The sequence below is a fragment of the Perna viridis genome, chromosome 1, assembly GCF_037379345.1.
Source record: "Perna viridis isolate PV_CMFRI_1.1 ecotype Kerala chromosome 1, ASM3737934v1, whole genome shotgun sequence".
NCBI lineage: Eukaryota > Metazoa > Mollusca > Bivalvia > Mytilida > Mytilidae > Perna > Perna viridis.
In genome coordinates, this window is record NC_142445.1 from 26634894 (window position 1) to 26660493 (window position 25600).

At 31.3% G+C, this 25600-nt stretch overlaps 1 protein-coding gene across 7 annotated transcripts in view; it reads right to left on the bottom strand.

Annotated features, from left to right (window-relative positions):
- LOC148627998 (cilia- and flagella-associated protein 54-like) overlaps positions 1-24804 on the bottom strand; it is a 51892-nt gene extending 27088 nt beyond the window's left edge. For 2 of the 7 annotated variants that reach the window (XM_088582979.1, XM_088582960.1), the window contains exons 1-29: positions 24497-24804; positions 23374-23479; positions 22748-22891; positions 21400-21571; positions 20680-20738; positions 19887-20030; positions 18590-18703; positions 17477-18001; positions 16174-16738; positions 15491-15726; positions 15144-15230; positions 13216-13719; positions 12712-12891; positions 12067-12159; positions 11446-11628; positions 10962-11104; positions 10312-10459; positions 9523-9678; positions 8806-8928; positions 7891-8197; positions 6722-6742; positions 6244-6366; positions 4988-5080; positions 4337-4463; positions 3935-4040; positions 3553-3582; positions 938-1081; positions 575-643; positions 240-344 (exon numbers count right to left, since the gene is read on the bottom strand). In XM_088582979.1, coding sequence (XP_088439105.1) covers positions 240-344; positions 575-643; positions 938-1081; positions 3553-3582; positions 3935-4040; positions 4337-4463; positions 4988-5080; positions 6244-6366; positions 6722-6742; positions 7891-8197; positions 8806-8928; positions 9523-9678; positions 10312-10459; positions 10962-11104; positions 11446-11628; positions 12067-12159; positions 12712-12891; positions 13216-13719; positions 15144-15230; positions 15491-15726; positions 16174-16738; positions 17477-18001; positions 18590-18703; positions 19887-20030; positions 20680-20738; positions 21400-21571; positions 22748-22891; positions 23374-23479; positions 24497-24687 — 4998 coding nt within the window. In that variant the 5' untranslated portion in view covers positions 24688-24804. Of the gene's footprint in view, positions 1-239; positions 345-574; positions 644-937; positions 1082-3449; positions 3465-3552; positions 3583-3934; positions 4041-4336; positions 4464-4987; positions 5081-6243; positions 6367-6721; positions 6743-7890; positions 8198-8805; positions 8929-9522; positions 9679-10311; positions 10460-10961; positions 11105-11445; positions 11629-12066; positions 12160-12711; positions 12892-13215; positions 13720-15143; positions 15231-15490; positions 15727-16173; positions 16739-17476; positions 18002-18589; positions 18704-19886; positions 20031-20679; positions 20739-21399; positions 21572-22747; positions 22892-23373; positions 23480-24496 lie in introns of all 7 variants that reach the window. The other 5 variants (XM_088583017.1, XM_088583008.1, XM_088582970.1 and 2 more) reach the window with 4 other exon arrangements.
- Positions 24805-25600: the final 796 nt, after the last annotated feature.

Genomic DNA, 25600 nt, shown 5'->3' on the forward strand with positions numbered 1-25600 from the left:
CATAACATAGAATGAATCACTAGTCTTTGTCAAAACATGTCTTTTCTTCTACTTTTTGAGTTTAGCACATGTTTCTTTTTTTGAAACTCATCCAAAAATGAAATATATCAGAAAAAAATAATATTTGAACAATCACATATTTCACATGAATAGTTAATAGAACATTTACTATGTCAATCAGATATACTCAACTATGCATAGTAGAGGTAGGTAATGAAAACGATATATTTCTTGTTTACCTGGCATCTCCATGGCAACTCATCAATACACCATTTTCTTAACTTCTTCCTTTTCTGTGACATCCTGAAGATTTCTGGGAAATACTTAGAACAAGTATCTATAGCCTAAAAAGTAAAAAAAAAAGTTAATTCGTTGCATTGTGAGAAAATGGATGATAACTACTGACATAAGACAACAGTTTGTTTTTTTTTGTTTTTTTGCTTTTTTTTGTTTTTAAAATTATTCTTCTTCAATGACTTATGTTAAAACTAACTGTTAAGCAAAATAGCAGTAAAACAGAATAGAAGTTATCTTCTAATTTATTTTCAAATAAAAAATTAACATTTCTGTTTACCTTAATCTCAGCTTCTTCTTGGGCCTGTCTCACAACATCATTAGCTATTCTAGCTGTGGCTGCCATTGGCTGAAATAAAGGTCATAAGGTCAAAGTCATAATTGGTTGCATTTACTATTTCGAGGCTAATTCTTCTGATATATTTTACGAATAACTTTTTTCTTCAAAATTATTACTACATAGAATCAAATGCAGAATTTATGTTCTGAATAAAGATGAAATTCTTTATGCCACTTGTACTCTTTATGATGTATGTTTTTCTTTTAAAATATAAGGAAACCAACAAGTTCAACTTTAATGATGCCTTAATGAAGCATTATGATTAAAATTTTTAAAAGAAGTCTTCTTAAATGTAAATCTAACCTTATATTTGAGCTTTTTCTTTCCCTTGCTTGGAGATCCTTTCTGTATCTGAGAAGCCTTAGAAGCTGGTGGTGCCCCAGAAGCTTTAGAAGTACCAGCAGTCTGTATCTTAGATTGTTTTGTAGAAGTTGTAGCAGCTCCTTCCTGTAAACACATAAAATAATCACTATCAACATTTCTATGTAGCTAGGGTATTAAGTACTAGCATGTGAGGAAAAATAAAGTGAAAGAATATGGCAATATTATTACTACATAAACAATCAATGACCTGTGTTTATGGAGCATGTAAGTGGAAACGCATGTCCTCATAAACTTATAAATTAAAATTTTTAATTTAAAACACCATATTTGGACAAATGATACATACAATATTTTGTTTTTTATCTGAAAGCTTCATTTTGAATAGGCTAGTCAACATCAATATTTGATCTCATGTTAATGTTTAGACCAAGTAAATTCAAGTGAAAAAAATTCCAACCTCATTTTCATTATTAGTTTTGCAATATCCTGAGTGGTCAAGCTTCTGTTAAAAGCAACATTTCAACAAGTTTTTATCCAAATAAATCCTATTTCTGGCCAAAAGGTGTGTTAATGGACATGCAAAGTTATCATCAATCTGCCTCGTGACTGGATTGGAATTACTACATTAGTATAACAAGTAAACATTGGAAATGTTCTCTGAATCTATCAACTTATACATCTGGCCTGATTCACAGCAATTTTTATCATTTGACAATTAGTTTGAGAGTGAATCAATCCAATCAATTACTCTATGAAAACAGCATTCAATATTATAAATAACAAAATAATTGTAGTAAACAAACTGTTAAAAGAATCAAATAGCAATATACATACTCTGGTGGTTTTCTGAAGAGGCTTGCATTTAAAATAGATATATAAAAACTGTTAAACTCACAGTCATTTATTTTTTTCTATTTTACACTTTAAACACAATGTTAAATTGGGATCAAAGTAGTGTTGTCCAATCAGTTAAAATTATCAATCAATTATCCTTAATTATTTGGTTTGTGGTATCCGACCGATTATCAACTATAATCGAATGTTCTATGTACTCATGGTACTTTGATATGTACTCAAGGTACTATGCTATGCACTCAGGGTACTATGCTATGTACTCATGGTACTATGCTAAAGCTTATAACAGTTAAGCATAACAATTAATTTTCAATTTAATGTGTACCTATTTATAAACATCAACAAATACTAATTATTTGCACTATTTAATATAAATAATCATTTTTAATTTCAACTCTTTTAGCCATTTCCACTTCAAATCCTATTTGAAGTGGAAATGTTGATACATAGAGTAAAAATGATGAAAACAGTCCTCAGTTGTGGTCTATAGCTTTAACTTTGATGTTAAAAAAGAAAAACAGTCACAAAATGTTAACATGAAGTGTGAACAGTGATTTTGAATTTTGATAAATAATCGGTTAACCGATTTTAGGTTAAAATCGATCAACACTCGTAGTTCTATGCAGTAGTTAATGGTCTCCTTCCTAAATGACAGAGGAGACAGCATGTCAATTTTAAAAAATGTTTCCTTTTGGTTTATACAGGCTTCATTGAATAATTGGAATGATATGATTAAAATATGGAATAGATGTCACAAAAAATTGTAAGTCAATAACAACCATAAGTTCTGAAGCCACAATACATATTCCTCATTGTTCTATCAAAACTTATGGTCAATTTTACGCTGTTGACGTTTTGTGAAATTTACCGATAAGTTTTTTTTTTAAAGGCTAACACAGCAATACATTTATTCAACCCATGATTTAAATTGTCTTACACATTGCCAAAGCAAATCTTTTCAGATCATTCTGAGGCTCTTACCCAATTAGGAAGAACATCGAACATTTAGAGATGAATAAAAATTCGAAAGTCATCAAACAGCTCTTCCCAAAAAGTATAAGAAAATAGCTCTTGAAGAATTTTTAATATTGTCCAAATTTAAGATTATGAAAAGTACATTTTTGTATTATCATTGATATAATGAATCAATGGTGTATTGAGATTATGCATTAGTTAAAGAAACAATGTAATATATACATATATATATATATAATGTACCATGGTGTTATCACAGCACATTTAAGTTTCTATATGAAAAGAATAATGCCTCTTTTGTTAGTCCACAATACTGCAGATAGCAAAACATTTACTACAATTTGACAAGATTATCACAGGGTATTGTTAAACAAAAAAAAGCACTTTAAGGAGGTAGACTTAGAGTTAGGGACACAACTCTTACAAATCATTGGAATGTTTGTATTCAGCATTTGACAACAATCTCAAGTAAGCATCAAAATAACTTGGATTGATTTTATTCTGTTTCAAATGAAAGCTTGATATGCTTAAATGAAATTGAATATAATACAAACATATCACTGATTTCAGGAGTTATGTCCCTTACCCTAGGTCTACCTCCTTAATGTCTCAAATTCCTTCTCCAAAATAAAAACTCCTTTGACACCAAACCATACCATACCTTTGATGGTAAGAACTATATTTTAAAGTATCAGATTATTTTTTTTCCTGATAAATACTATGTATTTCAATTTTAAAGATTACTACTCCTGATTACAACTTACTGAAGTCCAACTCCAAGAATCATCACAGAACTATGCACATAAGAAAACTTCTTTATATGTAATAATTAATATATCTATGCAGACTATGTGTTTATTTGTGCAAGTGAAAAATATGTTAAGCAACCTATTTCAGGAAGCTTATCCAAGAATCGTTCTGTACTTATCAAATTCATTAAACAAGCAATAGTGTTGTCATGACACAGACACAAACTTGGCAAAATAAAATTAAATTAAAAAAATTACTGTACAACTTTTACATCTGGGATGAATGATGACGTGAACTCATCTCCAAGGGAAAAACTAATTTCTACAGTCAAATTTATCCACTGGTAAAATGATGCTTTTTTTTTTAAACAAATACATCAAAATTTATATATTTTACCTTTTCCTTACTGTACTCTGCCATGGCAACAGCAAACCTCTTTGGATCATCCTGAGGTCCACCCATCGGTCCTTGTTGTTTGATACCAAGATAATGGTCGTTACGTCTGTAAAGAAATCAATCATTTTTAAATCTATTTACAGTTGACTTTGTAATAATTATCTGTGTTAAAAGCATAGGCATATACAAGGTATAGCAAGGAAGCAATACAGCCCAAGATATTATATTTTAATTTTTTATGTGTCCTCAGAGAGAAATATCACCCTAATCTGTGACATAATTCCAACTTGAAGTCAATAACTACCAATTCTTGAAGTATTTGGTATGACTAGGCTAGATATCAAATTCGCAACCTTCGAAGCTGTAGACAAGGCCTATATCTATATAACTGTTAATCAGTACCTGTTAAGTGTATTGGTAGAGTCTTCACACCACTCAACCACCTGTGAGTAAAGTCCTTCCGTCAAAGCTTTCTGTGCCACCTGAACGAAGAATTCCAAGTAACGAGGCCTTTTTCTGAACTTCACCACTACAATATAAAAACAATCATAATTGCACCTCAAAACGAAAAGTCTTATTTACAAACAATAACCCATTTCATGTCCATATTGCCCTGGTTCTGACCAGTCCAATATTATGGTAGCTGTTTCTTTGCATCAGGATTTGTGACTATGTAAAGATAAAATAAAATCAGTTTTTACACCACTGATAGATTTTCAGCTCATGACATATAATCCTTTCATTTTATGCTCCAATATCAATTTAAAATACATATTTGGACCTTGCTATTTGCTTAATTGTAATCCATATTTGCTGATTAATTGATCCTCGGCTAGCTATATAGGACTTGGGATGTGCCTCGGTCTTCATGTATATAGGTAGCCTTGGACCAATAACAAATCCAAAATGGGAAACCTAATGCAATAATACTATATGTATAAAATACATATTTATACAATTTCAAAGATCTTTGCATTGTTTTCTTTTTTAAAATTGATTACAACTTGGATTTTAAAAAGAGAAGAAAATAAAAAGAAAATAAAGGACACCTACCCTCTCTGTAAGCCAGTTTACTGGGCAGATAAGCTATGTATGCATGTAACACTACTGGGTCTTCAAATCCTGTCAACTCATGCTCATAGTGAGCTGAAAAATAAAGTACAGTAAGCTATGTAGGCATGTAACACTACTGGGTCTTCAAAACCTGCCAACTCATGCTCACAGTGAGCTGAAAAATAAAGTATAGTAATTATTTAGATAGACAGTGTTAAGGAGAAACAATTTTATATTGTATGTTAGAATAACATTCATTCTAATGAAGATTTACATCAATGAAAACGAACCTTAATTACAAAAACAAAACTTCTTAAGTAAGTCAAGTGTATGGTTTTCTTAACATTAAAAATATGATTTTTGGAAATTTGGTTCATTTTTCTAAGAAAATTTTATAGTGTAAGGCCATTTAAAGTTAATTTCTTGATTCTCGTGCCATTTCTATGAAAAGCAACGTAGGAGATATATGTTTCTTTTTAAATTTTTCACCACCTTCCTCCCCCTAAAAAAGTAATGGGAATGCTTTTTGCATAGCCAAGAAAAATGAGGAAGGAGGTGTTTTTTTTGTATTTATTTAAATGATATGGGGATAAAAATAAGTATTCAGAGGCAAAGGTAAGCTTCAGAACCAAGAAATAATTTTCAGTTGGCCTAAAAAATAAACTTAGTATTTCAAAAAGGTAACATGGAGTAAAGAAATTATCATTAGTATAATGAAAGTACAAACAACTTCATATAAATACATGTAACAAAATGTATCCTAAATCATATGCATTTTATAATCATATTATACAATACTATAAACTTGCATGCCTCTTATTACAACCAAAGATATACACAACCAAATGTGCCACACATCAGAATTATATGGTGTGCAACAAATGATAATCATATGAATCAAGCATGATATGATTATCATATGTTTCATACTCATATGTTTTTCACAAGCATATGATAATCATGTTTCCAAGCAAAAATCAACATATGAGAATCATAAGAATACCATATGTAATTATCATATGATTACCATACGTAATTATCATATGATTACTATATGATTATAACATAAATCGAGCACCATATGCTTATCATAGATAGCACATTTGGCTGTGTACTTCATAAAAACAGTAATAAATGTACATAAACAAATATTAAGAAACAACACATTTTTCTTCCTGAATTCAAATTAATTCAACAAGTGAAAAGTGCTGTTCATGAAAACATCACTCAGTTTTATAGAAATGACGAATCCCTACTGCTTGACCTAATTCCATGTACACGAGACATTCGTCTCCTGCGAGTATACACTGGTTGGGATTCCGCTGAAAAGTCCATTTTTGGTGTACATGGACTATCATCACGGAGCAAAGAGAGGTCACCTAAAAATCAAGTGAGGGACAAAGCTATACCATATAACTTCTACATTGTAGAAAATAATTAAGGAGCCAACTTGTCATTACACAAGAAAATAATTCTCCTGTAGTGCTTCATTTAAAAATGAAAAATCTAATAAAATTTTATTTACAAAATATGACAACTACATTTTGTTGTTATTTAACTTGAAAAACTCTGATTATGTGTAGAGATTTGAAGTATTTAAAATTACCATTATTCAATATGTAAAAATATCACTAGTCATTGTATGAAACAATGATATTCTTGTACCACAAATTTTTTTATAAAACATCAAATAATCATTGAATATGTCGAAATGAACACAACAAGTGAACATACCAAAGGGTTCTCCATCTGCAGCTAAAATGTGGTGCAACTATCAATGAGTGCAATTTCAAAAAATAAAAGAGTGAATAACTAAAGTATATAATCACAAGTGCCGAAGAAAACTAAGATTTAACGAGTGGGCAGAACTTGTTCCACGTATGAGTTAAATCTTTACACCTTCTTGGCACAAGTGATTATATTTTGGTTATCATCAACATGAACTTTAAATTTTTAATTGATATGCATGTAGCGACCTTTTGGTGGGATAAAGTCTCAGATTGAAATGACCAAATTTATTTTACAGTGTGAATTATTGAAATTTTTTACACAGGGAACATTCGATAAATCACTACTATCAATGTAATAAAAGAGTGAGATACATCATTAATGCTTCAGAGATTTTTGTTTTATCGATGCAAAAACCAGGCAGTGGGTTCTGTTTTTTAAAAAAAATTGTATCCCTTTCACACAGAAAGCATTGAAATTCATTGAAAAAAGGAGATAACTTTTTCTTTTTGTGCAAAACTTAAAAACTGTTTTCCAAACCATCCATTGTCCCTTTAAAAAAATCTTTCTTTTTGATATACAAATGATGTATACATTACATTGAAACAAAAAAATTAGTGGGATAAAATTTACTCTATATCAACATCATATGATCTGCCTAATTTTCACATGGACAGCCAGCCTCTTAAATGAAACAAAAAAGTATTTCCATAAGATATGTACATGGCAATTTAAAATTTAAACTTGATCACTATTTAAATTCACATTTGTCTGCAGTCATGAATGAGTCTAATTTATACTGATGTATACCTTCAAGCTAGTTTTCACCACAAAAAGATTTCTAGACTTCTTATGGATGTATGTTGCAACAGCTAAGCTCAATGAAAGATTGCTTTCTAATAAGAAAAAAAATTAAAAAATATAAAATGTTACAGACCATCTTTGTTAAAGAAACACAAAAATAGCCTACATAGATAATCTTGTCTTCTAAGCTACTGTTAATATGGCCATGGCACCACAGAATTTTTAAAAATACTGAAGTCTAAAAATATTCTGAATGCCCATTGGCAACTCCAATTAAAATCTTCAGATATCACCAACAGTCAATAATATTCTGAGACTTAGGTAATATACCATTTTTGTGGTGCTGGACCCTTATTTTTAAATAATCTTACTCTGTTTAGACAAACTGTACATATGAGCCACCAATGCCTTCAACTCCTCATTCAAAGGAGCATCCGAGTCGTCCTTTCCACCTGATGTTTTCTTCATTTTCTTCTTCATCTTTGCAAGTGGAGCTGTTGATTCAGGCTCTGGTTCTCCAACAGACTGGTCGATTACCTTATCATCTATTCCTTGGTCTTTCTGGTCCTTCTTTTTCTGTTCTTTTTTCTCATCTTCTGGAGACTCGATGGCCAAAAGTTTCTTTCCTGCTTCATTAAAATTGTTAGCAAGGCTTTTCTGTCCCCAAGTTCTCAGTACCTATCACAAAAAGCAGGCATAAAACGATTCAACTAATACACTGACTACACTGTTTGAATCTGTTTGAGTTAGTAGTTTTCTTAAGAAACAGGCCTATACACAGGATTTTTGAAAGGGAGTGCTAATTAAAGGCCAAAGGTCTTTCTTTCAAATGTAGACTTTATTACACGTAGTCACAGTTGAATAAAAATATTGTATATTGGTTTTCAAAGAAGGGGTGAGATCACATGTGTATGGACCTGAAAAAAATGTCTTCAAAATGGTGAATTGTGCAATACACATGTTTGATGATTTGCTACTGACCTCCTGTAAAACATGTCAGAGCAAATTAGTATCTGAAGAGTTTTAGCCAATGTCCATCAAATGACCTTCTATGGTCATATACTAAACTACAGAAAGTTAAGAAATTCATAAGGAGTTTCAGCCTATTACCACCATTCCAAGGCATTAACCAACTCATTATGATATTGTAAGGGTCAGAAGCAAATTATAAAACCAAAAATATTAATCAACCTACTGCTTATTTTACGAATAGAAAATTATAGAAAATATGAAAATAAAAAGACTAAAATTGATTTCATACTGACAGTAAGATTAGCTCCCTTTACCTTAGCCATGTGATATGTGATACAGGCAGTCATGTGATGTAAACTATCAGCAATATTCTGTTGTCTTTTCTGACGTAATCCAGTTGGAATCTCTTGTAGCACAGCATGGCATCTTTGTAATACCTAAAGAACAAAAAGAACAATATGATTTATTTTTGTCACACTTCAAAAAATGATTGAAGCCTACTGTAAGCTTTGTTTGTAAAAATGGGTCAAAGACAGAAATGACCAGGTTGCTGTAAACAGGAAGAAGTGCGACAGACCTGAAATTGCATTCAACAATATGGAACCCCATACTGAAGATTCATACCAAATATCTAGTGGCTGTGATTTATAGCTACTGAGAAAAATGTTGCAAAAAATATTTTACCCCGCCTGCTCACCGTCTGCCCACCTGACCAACATTCATCATTCTATAATAATTCTAGAATAACCCTGCCAAAAATCCAGTGAGAGTCTGCATGCAGGTATATATTTGTTGCTTTATTTCACTCTTATATGTTTTGTTTGTTAACATGAACATGAACATGATGATCATTTTAAATAAGTTTAGCTTCTGGGGTATCAAAGTTGGCTGATCTTTATTGAAATAAACTTTAAATTTATACATGTACAATGTACCATGAAAACTGCTTCAACCAAGCAAAGATTTGTAAGTTAAGTTTGCATTTCTACTGCTATGTACTAACATTCCCAGACAGAACACAATAAGCTTACCTGTACAACAGCAACAGAAGGAATCTTATAAAAGATCAGAGGAGCCAGTAATCCATAACACTGTACAACAGCCTGAAGTGCTAAGTTGGCTTCATTCAACCATCCTGCCATTTCAATAGCTACTATCATCTTCTCACACTCCTTCAATCTTCTATACTGTAATAGTCAATAACAAACAATGTTATAATTTCTTTGCAAGGACAAACATAATGTATACAGCTATGAATGATTGTTGAACCATCTTAATGTTTGATTTCAATATAAAAGTAAAATTGAACTGCTACAAAATGTAACCTATTGTAAAATAGCAGAAGGAGCTAACCCTGTGGTACATCTTGTCCATGCTGAGTTTTTGGTGATGTTTGAGTTGATAATTTTTCATGTTTAATGTGACTGTGTGTTTGCTTCCAGTATCTTAGTATTGTTTTTCTTTTTTGTTGTATTTTCCTCCATTTTCTAGACTTTCCCCAAGTGAATTTCAAGATCTGAATATAGCTCCACCCAGATTTAATGTGGTATCTTTTCAGCTTACATACATTAAATTGTAATCATACTGTAACAGTAGAAGTTCTAATGTTCATGGTGTACTAATTTTTGTGGTTTTCGTTGTAAGGTCAATCAATGAATTCAAATTCCTAATGAAATGTTTTAAAATTTCAATTAAAAACTTACTGTTATCTCACAAATAAAAAATTGAAAAAAAGAATATAGACGTCCACAAATAAAGTGCCTTTACTATGTTTTCCCATAATGCACATTAATAATGGGTTAATTCTAAAAAGATAGTACCTGTCCTTTCAGTAATGGTCCCTTGTTATTGATGACATCACAGAAGAGTTGTCCCTCTCTGACACTGATGTCAACATTAATGAAAATACTGGTCAAGAATGTTCTCAACAGAACAGGTGATGTTAGACAGACTACCTTCTGGTTCAATCTACAGATAATCAAAAGGTACAATATACTAGTAGCATACAATTTGATGAGATGACAACCAATTCTTTCATCATTCATGTAAAAAAAGTATATTGCAAAGGATTAAAAATAAAAGTTTTAAGCGAAAAATTGAAGTAAGTATTGACTTAATGTCATGTCACAATGCTATTTCCTATTATGAATATTTAAAAACTTAAATTGTACACTTACAACCTTTTTGTGAAACCAATCACTGATAATTATCATATATAAGCTTTCAAATTTTTATAAGCTCTGCAAGTAAAAAAAGAGGAAAAATTGAAGGAATATGCATGAATTTGGGGGTAGTAAGTGCCCTCTTCTATATCTGATAAGACAGTTATTGTTTGGATTAGTGTCACACAGGCCTGTCTTCAAAGCCAGTTTTAAAAGCCAAAAATATTTACCCTAGAAAATAGACAATGGTCATTTTGAAATGACCAAGTGACAATTTACTAATCTTTGTAACTTTGTTTGCTACTTACTTCATGAGAGAAACTGACAGTGGTCCCTCAGATTGAGTTGTGAAAGTCACACTCTCAGGTTCTGGTGGGTCTGCTACAAAGTGGTCCCACAGCACATTACAGGCCTGCTTAGCTATGTCATAGCAACCAACTTGGTAGGCAATCTGAAGAAAATATGGCAAAACTGCTCAGTCATTTACATAATTTAAGGTTCATAATTGTTTTTACAAGATAGTTCTTCCAGTTGCCAACTACATGATTTCTATCAAGCGACACTCTGGCTCCTTTTTCACAGATATCTTACCCATAAGACTTGCATTCAGTAATTTTGACTGAAATGTTTTGTATCTGGCCTCATTAATCTTGAACCTTGTGATTCACTATGATAATGGAGCTTTCTATTCAAAACCACATTGCAAAAAATGCAAAAATCCATACAAAAGTAACAAGTTGTGGAGAGATGGCCTGTATCATCTATCCAATGATCATAAATATGTATACTAACCTGAGAGAGGAAAGCCCATGTCATCAGTACCGGAAGTGGAGAGACGGCCAATATAGGTTTAGAACTATCACCAATACCCCCGCCAATAATTTGTCCATCACCATTGTAAGCAGCAACAGCAAATATGTATTTCTCATCTGGCTTCAGCCCTGTTACTCTCAACTCACAACGGTGGCTTGGAACCTAAATTGTACATCTTACAATTAAAAATTACATGAAAACTATCTAAAAGTTGATGAATCAATCTAATTTCTCTAGACTAACATCTATGATAAGGAAGTTAATAAATCACACACATTTTAAACTACATGTATATTAAATATCTCAGTAAAATTTGATTTATATTTGATTAAATATTACAAAAAGAGTTACATTGGAATATTGACATTAAATGCAAAAACAATGTATGAAGTATTGAACTGAAGCTATATTTTAGAAATTTTGTCAATACAGAAATCATTGCATGCATTTATTTTTCTTTTGTCATTATGGACTTAAACATGTTTTTGAAAACTTAGTTTTTATCACTGCTATTCCAACTTACCCCCACTTGCCACAAGCAATAAAAATAAATGAAAAAAATACAATATTTTACCAGTTTTTCCTATTTCTAATACTTACAGATTCACCAGTTCCAGGAAGGAAATAATCATTGACTCTGACCTTGACATTACTACCAGCAGATGATCTGGCAAACAACTTGTACCAAGATACCTATAATTCAATTCATACGATAGATTAAAAATAAAAACATGAATCTGTTAGTCTATTAAATAGGTACATTATTACAAAATTTAAGACGTTACGATAAAGATAAATTCATCATCCAATTATAAAACCTTTTTAAAAAAAATGCAATTACTGTAGATTGGAAATTCATTTGTAGAACTATGAGTTATAAGTAAGACAACACTTTAATAACAATTTAAAGTTCCCAGCAATAAATGGAATAATGTTTGACATTCTTATATACAAATGTACATGAGAATATAATCAGCCATGCAAATTAATATTAGGGTTCTCGGGTCTTTATAAATGGAAACCAATGAGAGGAGGGTTACATCTTTTTTATATTTTTTATTTCACCATATAAGTAATGAAGATACATTTTACACTTTTCATAGCAAAAAAAATGATGAAGGAGGTAATTTTTGTTGTTTAATTTTTGTTGACATGGCAACAAACACATAACAAGGTATTATTTTAAGGTATGAGGGTGGGTCTGAGGCTTAAAAACTATTTATAGTAGGCTTTTTGCCATCTTACCTCTTGACCATCTTCAGGTTGGAAAGGAGTTGGTCTAAAGATCATCATGGTATCAGTCCTACAGAGAAGTATAGGGGCTGGTGGTACCTTGGCTATAACAGGCTCAGTGGGTACATTGGTATTCACAGTAAAGATGGTCTTCTCTTCATTTTGGGCTTTCTGTATACATGCTACAGCATCCTATATTGTGAACAGTAACATTATTATCAATCTTGTTACATAACCATGCAATAATGATTGAGCTTTCAGCACAAAGACTAAAATTTATCAATGATCAGCTTTACTTCAACGAAACATATTGATTACAATAAATATTTAAAGCTATGCATGAGGTCAAATTTTCAACATGTAATAATTTTGAAAAAAAATTCACCTCAGTTTCTAAATGCCAAGATTATATTACACTATGGCGAATGTTTTCAGTACATTTAGTGTGTTTTTGAGTCCTGAGTGACCCAATTTCTCATCTTTTTTCAGATATTTTAATTATTTGAGAATACAAACCTCCATTAACTTTTTCTGTTCTTTGGAATGTCCAACATCATCACTCAGTAACAATGACCTCTGCATCAATAGAAGTGATTTTGACAAATTGTTCCTGTTACACTTTGCCAGTAATTCCTGAAAGTTCTCAACATATGAATCTGTCTGAACTTGATCTTCATATTCCATTTTGGAACATGTTCTTCTCTTGAATGGCTGTGGATTCTTTGGAGATGGGTTGACAGCCATACTGGTTAGTTTAACACATACTCTGTGGTACATCAGAATGAGCTCTAAGTGTAAATCTTTGATGGTATTCCACACTGCCATGGCTGACCCTCTCATACTTTCAGGAATCAAGTCCATCTTACTGGCTTGCGCTTCATCCTCTTTATTAACCTCAGTCTGTGTTAACAGAGTTGCTTCCCTTGTTCTGGGAGCTGCTAATTCTTCATCTTTTGTTTCAGTGACCTTAGTATTTTCCCTTGTTTGCAGATCAGGTGTGAAAACATCTTCATTTAAATCCTGTCAAATATAAATTAATAAAGGCAAGTTAAAAAAACAGTATATATACAGGGAAAATCAAAAAATCTAGTTTAGGTATGCGGTAAACCTAGCATTAATCTGTTAAAAAAATAATAAATAGAGTTTCTAGATTTCAGAGTATGATGGGTTTTGATACCTTTCTGATAAATTGATTATTCAGTTGAGATAGTTATACAAAAAATGAATTATTCCAATTAATATTAACCAGGACAAAAATAAAATTTAGAACTGGGAAATAACATGACGTCAATGTTTATCTGACCAGTTTAATAAAAAGAACTATAATACTAAATATCCTTTACTTTTTTTGTTTTTTTTTGTTTTAAAATGGATAAGGAATTAATTAGATGAAGAAATACTTGCATTTATTTGTCCATTTATGACTGAAATGTGATTTAAATTGTTTGTCATCGTGAAATAAATTTAAAAGTTCTTTAAATCTTTCTTACTATTGTGATCAAAAGCAGGTCTAGTTTTTTATGATAATAGTAACATCAAAATATCTTCCACCATTTTTCAAATCAGACTTCTAACGTTAGTCTTTTATTTTCATTTTATAATACATAAGAGAAAATATTCAAAAAAAAAAAAAACCAAGTTTACATGCATAAAAAAAATCTTAACAAACTTCAACTTGCTAAAACACTTTTTTTTTTTAAATTGTGAAGTTAACAAACTGTTAGGTTCACACTCCAATAGACCAATATTATTACACAAATAAAGATAAGAATATTTTTAAAAATAAGGTATTTTTCACCAGTGACTTTAGTTCAACCTCGGCAGGTTTTCTTCTAACTTCAGTGTAGAGGCTGTTAGGTGATCCAGTTAACAAGTTAGTAGGATCCATTAGAAAGGAGTCCCTGATATTACAAACAGCTTGTTACTAAACAAAAAATCCTTTTTATATTAGACCTACTTAATATTCCATTCAGTTCACTGCATGTATGATCTAGTTACACTCTATTCTACTTCATGTCAGATGACATTTCTGATCATCCAATCAGATTTAAGCTTTTATGAATATGAAAGTATACAGAAAAAAATATTAATTTTGCAGTTGCTAATTTTCGCAGATTCTTTAAAGTGAACATATTCGCAGATATCAATTTTCGCAGATTAAAAAAATGAAAGTCTTATATGATGTTAAAAATCAATATTGCGGGTACTATATTTCGTGCTTTTATGTTTACCACGAAAATAACGAAAATTAGTACACCACAAAAATTAATACTTTTAAAGTAATATAAATGGAGAAACCTGAGGATTCTGCAATGATTATCTGAACAGAAAGTAGAATGGACTTGAGTATTTAGTTTTTAGATCCATCTTACAATGACTGAAAAGAACAAATAGTAGACCTAACTTATTACGTTTTGAAACAAACACTTCAACATATGACTCACCAATGTGCTGGCATGACTACCAGCAATACTTTGTACATCAATATCATCCCCAACTAAATTGTTAGGGATTTCCACTGGTGTATCCAGCTGTATATGAAATAATACAATTGCTAGTATGATTTTGAAACAAAAACATTAGTTAAGGGGAAAAAACGTCTTTATAGCAATAAAATAAATCATGATAAATGATGGAAATGAGCCTAAACACCCAAAATTCACACACCATACAAATAATACCTAAACGTCACACAGTACAATGCAAAAGGAATTTAAACCCCTGAAAACAGAGCTAAACCTTCAAATAAGAGCAAGAGCCTTTCCAATAAGTTTCAAAAGGTTAAACAAACCTTAGCCCAGGAGACATCAGCAATGCTAGTCCCATCCTGTTTAGCACTAGCTTTCCTGGCATACGCCACATTCTGTAGGCCTAACTCTAGTATATCTCTGGCTTGTATAAGCTGGTTCCTTGGATTCATGTTGATCATTGACATTGATAGCATGGAGGTACGACTGACCAACAGCTGGCTTCCATCTGTAGGCTGGGTATCTGAGAAAGAGGTCTCCTTTATACCTGATGTATCACCTGAAAACACACACACACAATAAAAAATCAACACAAAAATGTAATGAAATATTTCAAATATATCTTAAACTCTAGTACTAATAGTTAGTAGATCACATTGTAAGAATTGAATGTTTTGAGAGACATTTAGGAAACACAGTCATTACCTAATAATAATGCAATTTAAACTATATCAATAATGAAATAAAGTAACAGTCAGATGCAATAGAAAAATATAGCTTTTAAAATTGCAATGCACAAAAATTTTCATGCAATGTAATTTTTCTGATCCCGGAATATAAATTCCATGTATACATTAGGATGAATAAACCTAAATTTTTGGGAATAACAATTAAAATGATTTATTTTTCATTATCCTTACAAACATCTACGGCAAATAAAGCAAAAAATTAAATCACTGTGAAAAAAAAACAACACTTATACTTTATGAGCAAATTTTATACAAACCCTCATCAATATTGGCACTGCTTTCCAGGACAAGAGCCAGTCTAAGAACAACTTCAGCAGTAAGTGCAGGGTCCACACTACTGATACCACACCAACAGAGAGCTTTGTGTACTACATCCAGTAGAAATACCCATTTACTAGGGTTATCCATCTTGGTCAGGTACTTTGGATTGTCACTAGACCCAGTCTGGTGCTTCTGGAATACCACTTTAGTCTTGTTCCACAGTATCAAAGCTGCATCAACAACCATATCCACTTCAATACCTGATGGAACAAAAGGTCCATTTATAATTGATAGTAGACATTCAGCAGCTAGAATGGTTTCATCATTGACATTCAAGGATCGTGATGATGTAAAGTGTCCTGAAGCATTGGTTGTATCATTCCCTCCAGCTGTACTCTCCCTGATTGTGTCTTTGTCTTTTGATTCTCTATCTTTGTCTTTGTCTTCTTCTACCACTGATGTTAGGTTTCTTTTGTGACGACGACTTGGATTCAACTTCTCAAAAGCTAGTAACAATTCCAGTGCCTTCTCATCCCAGGCATACTTTTCTTCATCAATTAACTACAAAAGGAATTTTACATAAGTTAACACAAAAAAAACTGTACAAGTGAGCACAAAAAATATCTCAGAATTTAAAATGAGAATCTGCTTTAAAATTAAATGCATTTAGTTATCAATTCAAATATGATATATAAAATTTCCAACTTCCACTTTTTATCTTTGACATAGATTATTTGATGTAAACATTGTCAACATTCCCTTTAAAATTACGCTACTCTTTCCTTGTTGAACTAGAGTGTGCATTATACTTTAGCCACAATAATTTCAATTTTAACAAAAGTCCTGTTAGATTCAGTAAAAACATAAGCTTACCCTATCAAACAGTATAATAATCAAGAAACCTAATAAATGCAAGAAATTAATTATTAGTTCTCAAAAATATTGTTTTTCAAGCAATTATAAAATAAACACTTAAGTGTAAGTGTTTGTAAGAATCAAGCAAAATTAGAAACATGCATGTCAAAACCCCACTAAGCAGACAATGTAATACCACTCAAGGATACTTTCTTTATTCAAACAGAACTATTTGATCTCTGCATTACTGGCATTGCTCAATAGAATGTTAGAAAAATGATACTGATGGTACTAATAGTCCAATTACACTATCAAATAGTTTTTTTCATACCATGTTTTACCCACTGCCTGATTCTCACAGAGACTGATACCTAAAAATGATACAGTAAAGTTTTATCAAGTATTTACTTTCCAAGCAAACAAATAACTAAGAAATTATCTTACTCTTAAGTATCCCAGCACACTGTCTACCAAACCATCAAACACTTCCCACTGTTCAAAACAATAGGCCATTTTGACCAATTTTATAGCCCCATCAATAGTGGCCCAGTCTTCACCCTTCGTAGCCATAGCTATCAGTGAATTATTAGTTACTACTCCAGCCAAAGCAGACAAATGGTAGGGACTTGTAGGTTTCATTGAGGCTCCTCTGTGACCTCCTCCTCCTGCTAAAATTTCCTGTCCAGCCATGAACAGTTCAGCATAAACATCAAGGATCTCCACTTCTCTATCAGCAGCTGGTGGTGATGTCAGTAGAATTCTACGATTTGTGTCGTTCAATGCCTCCAGAATGCAAAGGAATTGAGCAGCACTGCCCTCAAACATGTCAGCTAACAATCTTTCTGTAGGAGTCCTTGGCCAAGGCAGGTTTTTGGCATCCCCTAAATTGGCTCTCATTTTTGGCCTCAACCATTCCTTAGGTTTCCTCCTAGTTTCATAGACTGATCTTTTAAATACCATAATGGCCATCTGTGAAAATAAAAGAAACAGTTACATATGCAGTTTGTTTTCATAATGTGCTGGGAATACTTTCACAAATGATTGTAAAATGAAAACACTTTGCTGTGGAACAAACAGTGTTCTAGGATTCCACTTTCCCGTCACCAGGGGCAAAAGCAATGCTGGATTGGGAAATGTTTAATATGCTCCACTTTCCCTATGGCAAGTATAATCTTGAATTTTTCAAAGAATTGTTAAGTATGAAAGTAAACTTCAGGTGTGAGAACGTTAGTCTTCATTTAGAGTTTTCCTGTGGAAACCTAAAATTTTGAAAAATCCTAGGACACTGAAAAATCCCTAATTATTTATCTACTATTAAAGTTTTCTAGTATTGATTAAACATATGACCTGAATGCAAAAAACATTCTTAATAATTTAAGCATTTCAAAAGGTATGTGTTTTTTTATCATTTTAATCATTTATTTCCGATTTTTCAAAAAAGTAACTTATCAAATGAAAGCATTTTCTTAAATACTTGATTTTTTTACATAGCTTTTCTCATTTTTATTGGTCAGCAACCACTTTTTAAGTACTGGTCTATAATATAAGAACACAAACCTTGACAGTTGCTTGTCTGAATGATTCAGCAGAACCTGCAGTGTCCACTGAATTACTGAGACTTTCTAACTTGTTCAGTTCATTTATTTTAGCTAGACCTCTCCTAGCAAATGCCTTTAAAAAAGCATAAAAAAGATACATGTTTTCTACCATTCAGAATTTGAGTAAACCACACACATCCATAATGTAAAAGGACATTACTGAAACAAAACTATACTTCAAATATGTGAAAAACAATTATTGCCAACTTTCATCCAAGATTTATATATATTGTGTTACTGACATGAGGGATAATCAAGATGAAAGATTTAAATGTATCCCCAAACCTAAACAGGTCTTTTCTTTTTGCATCATATTTCAACTTTTACAAAAAATAATAGACTAGAACTGAGAAAACTGAAAAAAATCCTTTCAAGTATTAAGTAGTAATCTTTGTGAGAATCATGCAAATTCTGTAAAATGTGATACACCTCTAAAAAGGCTACATATTTTTATCTTTGATATTAAGTTGTTTTAAGTGTCTATATTATGAAATGTATAATTATTCATTCAAATCTGCCTGCTCTTAGGGGATAATCAACATTGAAAATCCAGTAGATTCTATTGAATTTGATGTCATTTACAGAGTTATCTCCCTTAATTTTGAAATCTACAGTGCATTCTATATAATTTTTATCTCATAAGAACACAGTTATATGAAAAAGTGACTGTTAATTTCTGTTTACTAGGGCAATTCAAACATAATATCAAAAATAAAAATATAAAAATATGTAGGCTTTTCATCCATGAATCACATTTTGCATGATTCTTAGCTAGAGTACTACTTAAATGATTTTCCTTGAGTAAATTTCTGTAGTGCTTAAAGAATGAGTATTAGATGTAAAGTTTATGTTATTCTGTAAACTAGTATTTAATCAAAATAAATCTACAAGTAAAGTCAGAAAAAGATAATAGGATTATAATATTCTCCATAACAGGGACGATTTTACGAGGTCAACAAACAAAGTTTGGAAATAAATATACATTAACAAAAGAATCATAACGGTAAAATCTGGATTTGGAATAGCAGAATTCCACTAAAAAGCAGAAAAAAATCATCCCTGCCATAAGATTTACAGATAGCATTCTGGTAACCCCTGAATTTCAATTTATAATATCTTGCATCTAAAAAATATAGCATCATTTCTGTATTGGACCCTATGGGAAGTTCTTTTCAGATTGCATACTGGTAAAGAATATAACATAAGGGCAATGTGATGCCTAATGGCTCCAAGGAGATCACTGGATTAGTTTATACCTCTGCATGATGAGCAGCTTTACAATCAAAGTAACATTGACACACAGCAGTATATAACGTAGATCTCCATGGAAGGTATTTCACAGCCAGTAATGGTACTGAGGTCTCCATACACATACAGGCCCATAGTAGAAATTCTAATACCTGAAAAACAAATTGATTCATAAAGAATAATGGTAATTATGAAGGAAAATCAGAAAATTCCACAGCGAGTCCCAAAAATTGTCATTAGAAATTGCTGATATTTCATAGTATCTCGACAGTAGCCAGATGAGATCGAAAATATCAGGCAGTAAGAACAATGGGAAAATTATAAAGTTGTAGAAGAGTAATCAAGGGAACCAAGATTCTATCATAAATCAAAAGAATGTAAGACCAGACATGGAAAACAGATAAACACAACAAAGAACATAAAATAGCCAAAATAATACATACAAAGTAACAAAAGTAAATGAGCAACTCTGACTCCACTAAAAACTGGGAGCATGGACTAGGTGCACTGGTAGGTTAAGCAGCCTCTGCTTTTCTAGATAATGCTTAATATTTGGTAAGCCTTTGGTAATCAATACTGGTTTATAGAATTTTTAGTAAAAAAGATATAAACAACAGCTCATTTTAAAAATGTGTATTTTCTACATTACTCAAATAACTAAAGAATACATTAACTATTTTAAAACTAAGATAGTTCAGTTTTTTAGTATTTATGGAGCTAGTATATTTCAAAGAACATGGAATGTGTATATATTGTATTTTCACTTATAATAAAAGAAAGAACAGGATGACATTAGCTTACCCTGGCAGAATGACCCAATGACATCAGATGTCTGGAAATGCTGTAGATATGGATGGTCCCTGAAAATATTAAATAAAGGTCATAAAATGCAGATAATCTACCTCTCAAAAAGTAAATATAATAAAAGCAAGTCTTTCCACCAATATTGCCAAAAAAAATAAAAAAATCATCATGAATTTCATATTCTGAAATATATGCTTATAAATGTTTAATTAAACAATTAACAGTGAAAGTACTTTTATACAATGATAATAACTTATGTGGTTAGTAAAAATTTTTCTCTACTGAATTTCTAATGTGTTGAATTTATTTGAGCATCAAAGTTTTCAAAGACAAATTAGCATTTCATTGGCATTACGATTTTCTGGTTTCACCCAACTAAGAAAACCAAGAAAATTGGTACATGTGCAATTGTTCATCCATAGATTTCAAAGTTTCGATCTAATGCAACATTTATTATAACATCCAATGCAACAATTGACAAGCTCAAATTCTTTATGCACGCACTTTACTTTTAAACTTTTAACTTTTCATTTGACATGGAAATAACAGTAGCATGCAAATAGAAAGATTAGTTATCATCAATCTTGATTTAACGGTTGCAAAAAAACATTTACTGACTCAGTTGACGTGTTGCAAGTGAACTTAATAAGCAACCGTCAAATCTGATTTACTCCTCAATCTCTTCAAATATAATACAGGTATGTCATAATATCTCACCATTGTAGACTAGCCAGCATAAGGATTCCTTTGGAAGAACAACCTGCATAACAAGCCTTAAGAAGGCTAGAATATGTACACATCTATCTGTTGATTGTTTATTCTGTAGTTTTGGGTCAGCCATTCTCACTGTCTGGTACATACTAATACTCTTTCCCATTAAGGCTCGGAACTAAAGATAGCAAAAACATTGTTAGATGAATTTTGTGGTTTTTGTTGGTATACTACACTGTTTAATGAATTTTAAGTTCATTCGGAGGAAATGTGTATTTTAAAGCTTGATTTATGGTAATAGCTTGAGTCGTTTGTTATTAAACTAAATCTTAAACACTAGTTTCAAAGTAAATCTACATGTAATAATACTTTAGACCCAAGTACAGATTGTTGTTGAAATTCATTCTTGGAAATGGGAGCAAAAATTGACAAGTCAATCAAAATATATGAAAACACAGAAATTTATAGACCTTGATCAAAGCTATTTGTGTCCTGAAGACATAGTTCTCAAGATCTGAAAAATGTTTAAAATACATCCACACAAATATTTTGAAATCTCATGCAAGTTAAACAATTAGTGATAAAACAATATTTTCACAAACATGCATGTATTAAGGACTTTTACATGTCCTTCAACAGAATTACAAACATCAAGTATTAGAGAAGAGTATTTGAAAAACCTATAATTATTACAAAAAAATTTTTTTTAAATTTATTTCCCTATATCACCTCTTAACTCAGAGGTTAAAGTCCATGCTGGCAGTTAAAGAATACAATATGATATCAGAAAAGAAATTATTTTTTTGAAAAGTACATTAAATCAACTTTGTACACAACAAATCATGCAAGAAGTCATTTTTTGTCAAATTTATGAAAAGACACATGTAGAACAGTAGTCAATTCCACATATGTTATTAGTGTAAAATTGGTCGTATGTAATGATGTCACAGTGTGATTTTTTATTATGACACCTTAACTTATAACTACTTGTACACTTAAAACTTGTGTGAAATTAACCACTTATATTTTAGTTATGAAGACATAAATTACAGCAAGAAAGGCTTTTTTAGGGTCACAGTTAGGTTTACCTGTCTTACAAAAAACTCCTGTTTCTGTTAAAAAAATCAAGCATTTACTTTAACAATTCATTCAGGACTTTTTTTTAATTAACTTGTAACATAATATTCAACTACAAAGTATATCTACTTAAAAAAAAATCACCTTAAAAAATTATCTTTATATCCTAAAGTTTAAAAAAAGGCCCTGGATTTCTTTATAATGTGACTTGAAATTCACAATTACAATCTAAATACCAATGTTCAGTTTTTAAACCAATGACTGCATTAGTCTTTACCGTTAATCCCGCATTTTCACTGTCAAATCCTTCAGGGAAGAACATTGTTCTAAAGCTGTCAACATCTGTAATCTCTTCTACATTGATACTACCAAAGTTAAGCAGGTATCTGTCATAACACTGCCACAATGCTAAACTGTACTCCTAAAAGAGTAGTTTTTTTTTTATATAAATTTATTCTATAGTAATCAAAAAATATTTTAAATTATAAAAGTTAAATTACAGTGTACATGGATAAGAAGTATAAGGGTTTTTGTTAAGCTTGAAATTCTTCAGGAAATTACTTGATTTTAAATAGCAATGCCTTAAAATTAAGCAGTATGAATGTATGGAACATCTTAAAATGTCAGGTCATTTTCTTAACATTGGGTCAAGGGCTTAAAAAATAAAGACCTAAACCAACACAATGAAACTTGATGCTACATGCAAAAAGTTACCAAAGAGTTGTTTATAAACTTCATTTCTACTGTTAAAAGTTTGGATATTTCTTTTTCCCATGATGGCATAAGGACCAAAATTGTATCAGTCAAAACCAATGGACCAACATTTTCTGAAAGTCTAATATGTACAATACATGCATCTTTTTTTCAAAGTTTTCTACAAATATAAAAGAAGTTATAAATTACCTTGACAGTCATTAGAAAGTCACCCATTTGCAGCAACTTTTCTTGATAGAACATTTTTGGAAGTTTTGGTTCATACTTGTTCCACAGTTCAAATAGGGTATCTGACCTGAAAAAAAATAATAAAAAAGTTGAATTGTATTTTATTATCCACATTTTAAAAATTCTCAGATTCCGCCCTGTGCTTCACCTACTGGCACTCCTTGCATATACATTTTTTGCCATTTAAATTTTTGATACGCTCCCAAAGGAAGTTTATTGGAAGTGGAATTCAAAAATGATAATATAGAAATTGTGAATCTGATATACTTTAGTCCAAAACAAATTCTACAAGATGGCAGAAAACAGGTTCCTGTAAAATTCATGACACCGCATGTATCGGAACACAAATTTAGAATCGATTGGACTAAGCATGTCCGGACGTTAATATGCGCAACATTTTAAAATCGTTTATATTCATTCAAAGAATATTTGTACACTTCATACATTAAATTAAAATAGCAAGTTTCATGAATGGTTTAGCGTAAATCAAAATAAAAACATTGACAAAAATTGCGATAAGATTAATATCTAGGACGTTCTCCCTGACGCTCAATATACACCTATGTACACAAACTTCGGCAAAACAAACGTATCAATTGATGCACTAGGATGTTTATCTATCATAAGAAATCAATAAAAAGTTAATAACTTACTCCATGCGGGGTCAACACCTATTTGTTTGAAAATATATTTGACATGTTGACGAGTCTCATCGGACATGAAATCAATAATAACAAAATTCGGAAACGGTTAAAAGAATGAAAATTTTCCGGGACAGTACACACATGTATACATAAAATGTCATGCATCTACAAATTATTGTTTAATTATGCAGGTTTCACCTGTCTTGAACTACTGCCAATTTCCATCATCTGTTTATTTGTTATTTAATATATTTGTATATAAAAAAAAACATAGTCTGCTATACACAGTTTAATGAAACTTTTTGTCTGACCTTAATATGTTTTGTTTTTTTTTCGTCTCTCAAATTTTAGCAAGCACCTGCCCAGCATTTTCCTCAAGTTGAAATCTAATCATTACACACGTGATAACTAAGCTCATAGAATATGAAAAAAATACAAACGCTCTTGAAGATGCTTCTTCTTCTGGCTTTCGGTAGTTTGGACTGTTTATCTTTCGCATGTAGCCCATAAACTTTTTGATTTCTTGGTCCAAAGACTGGAACACCGGGTTAGTTTTGTCCTTACTGTAGAAGGAACTCGGCTGTCCCCTATTTATAGACGCAACGGCGGCACTTTTAAGTAAAGCTGCCATTTTTTGCGTCTGTGCTTATTATAACAAGGAAGGTTTTGGCTATAACATCTATGTTTTGGTCATCGTGTCAAACAAGCGCCATTTTCAAAGCTTGCAGTCGCTATGGAATTCAAGGGAGGTAACTTATTACGCCAATCTACGGGAAGTAACAATGTTTCCGCGAAATGTAACCTTTGATTAAATAAAGCGGATTTTAGATAATTTTAATTTCCTATTTACGTTTTACTTTTAACCTTTTTTTTAAGTTTGCAAATTTTCAGCAAAGAAAATCATATGATTTAATATTCTTAGAAGATATAGATAACCTCTATACTGAACTTGAGGATTGAAGTTTTTGAAACTGTGAAAAAAATGTAATCAATACATCCGACTTTTCAAACTACATGTAACATCTGCTTGCTTTGATCACATTCTGTGTACGTGTAGAAATCTAACTTTTAGAGGTAAAAACTTAAAAATAAAAATCTTCGTCGGTCTCACGTAATGTACGTACGATTACACCTTCCCGGAGCCATTTTGTGAAAAATAAAAGAAAAAAAAATGCCACAGCAACCTGGAATAGTTTTAACACTAAATTAAATTGGGACTAATAAAACAACATATATTAAATCCCAGAATAAAATTATAAGAAATGACTGTTGTGTTATATTATGTTATGTTATGTTATGTTGTGTTATGTTATATTTTTTGTTTGTTCGTTTGTTTGTTTTGTTTGGTTTGGTTTTGTATTTTTTAGATAGAGGTTATTTCTTCGTAGAAGGAATTTCTTAAATAATGCACATCAACACTGAGTTATTTCAGGTACATATGCTTATGTACATGTGCACCCCAGTTTCTGTGGTCATGTTGCATGGTAGAAATAGAAACATAAATGATTTGTTACATGATATGTTAGTATATCGTTTGTACATCT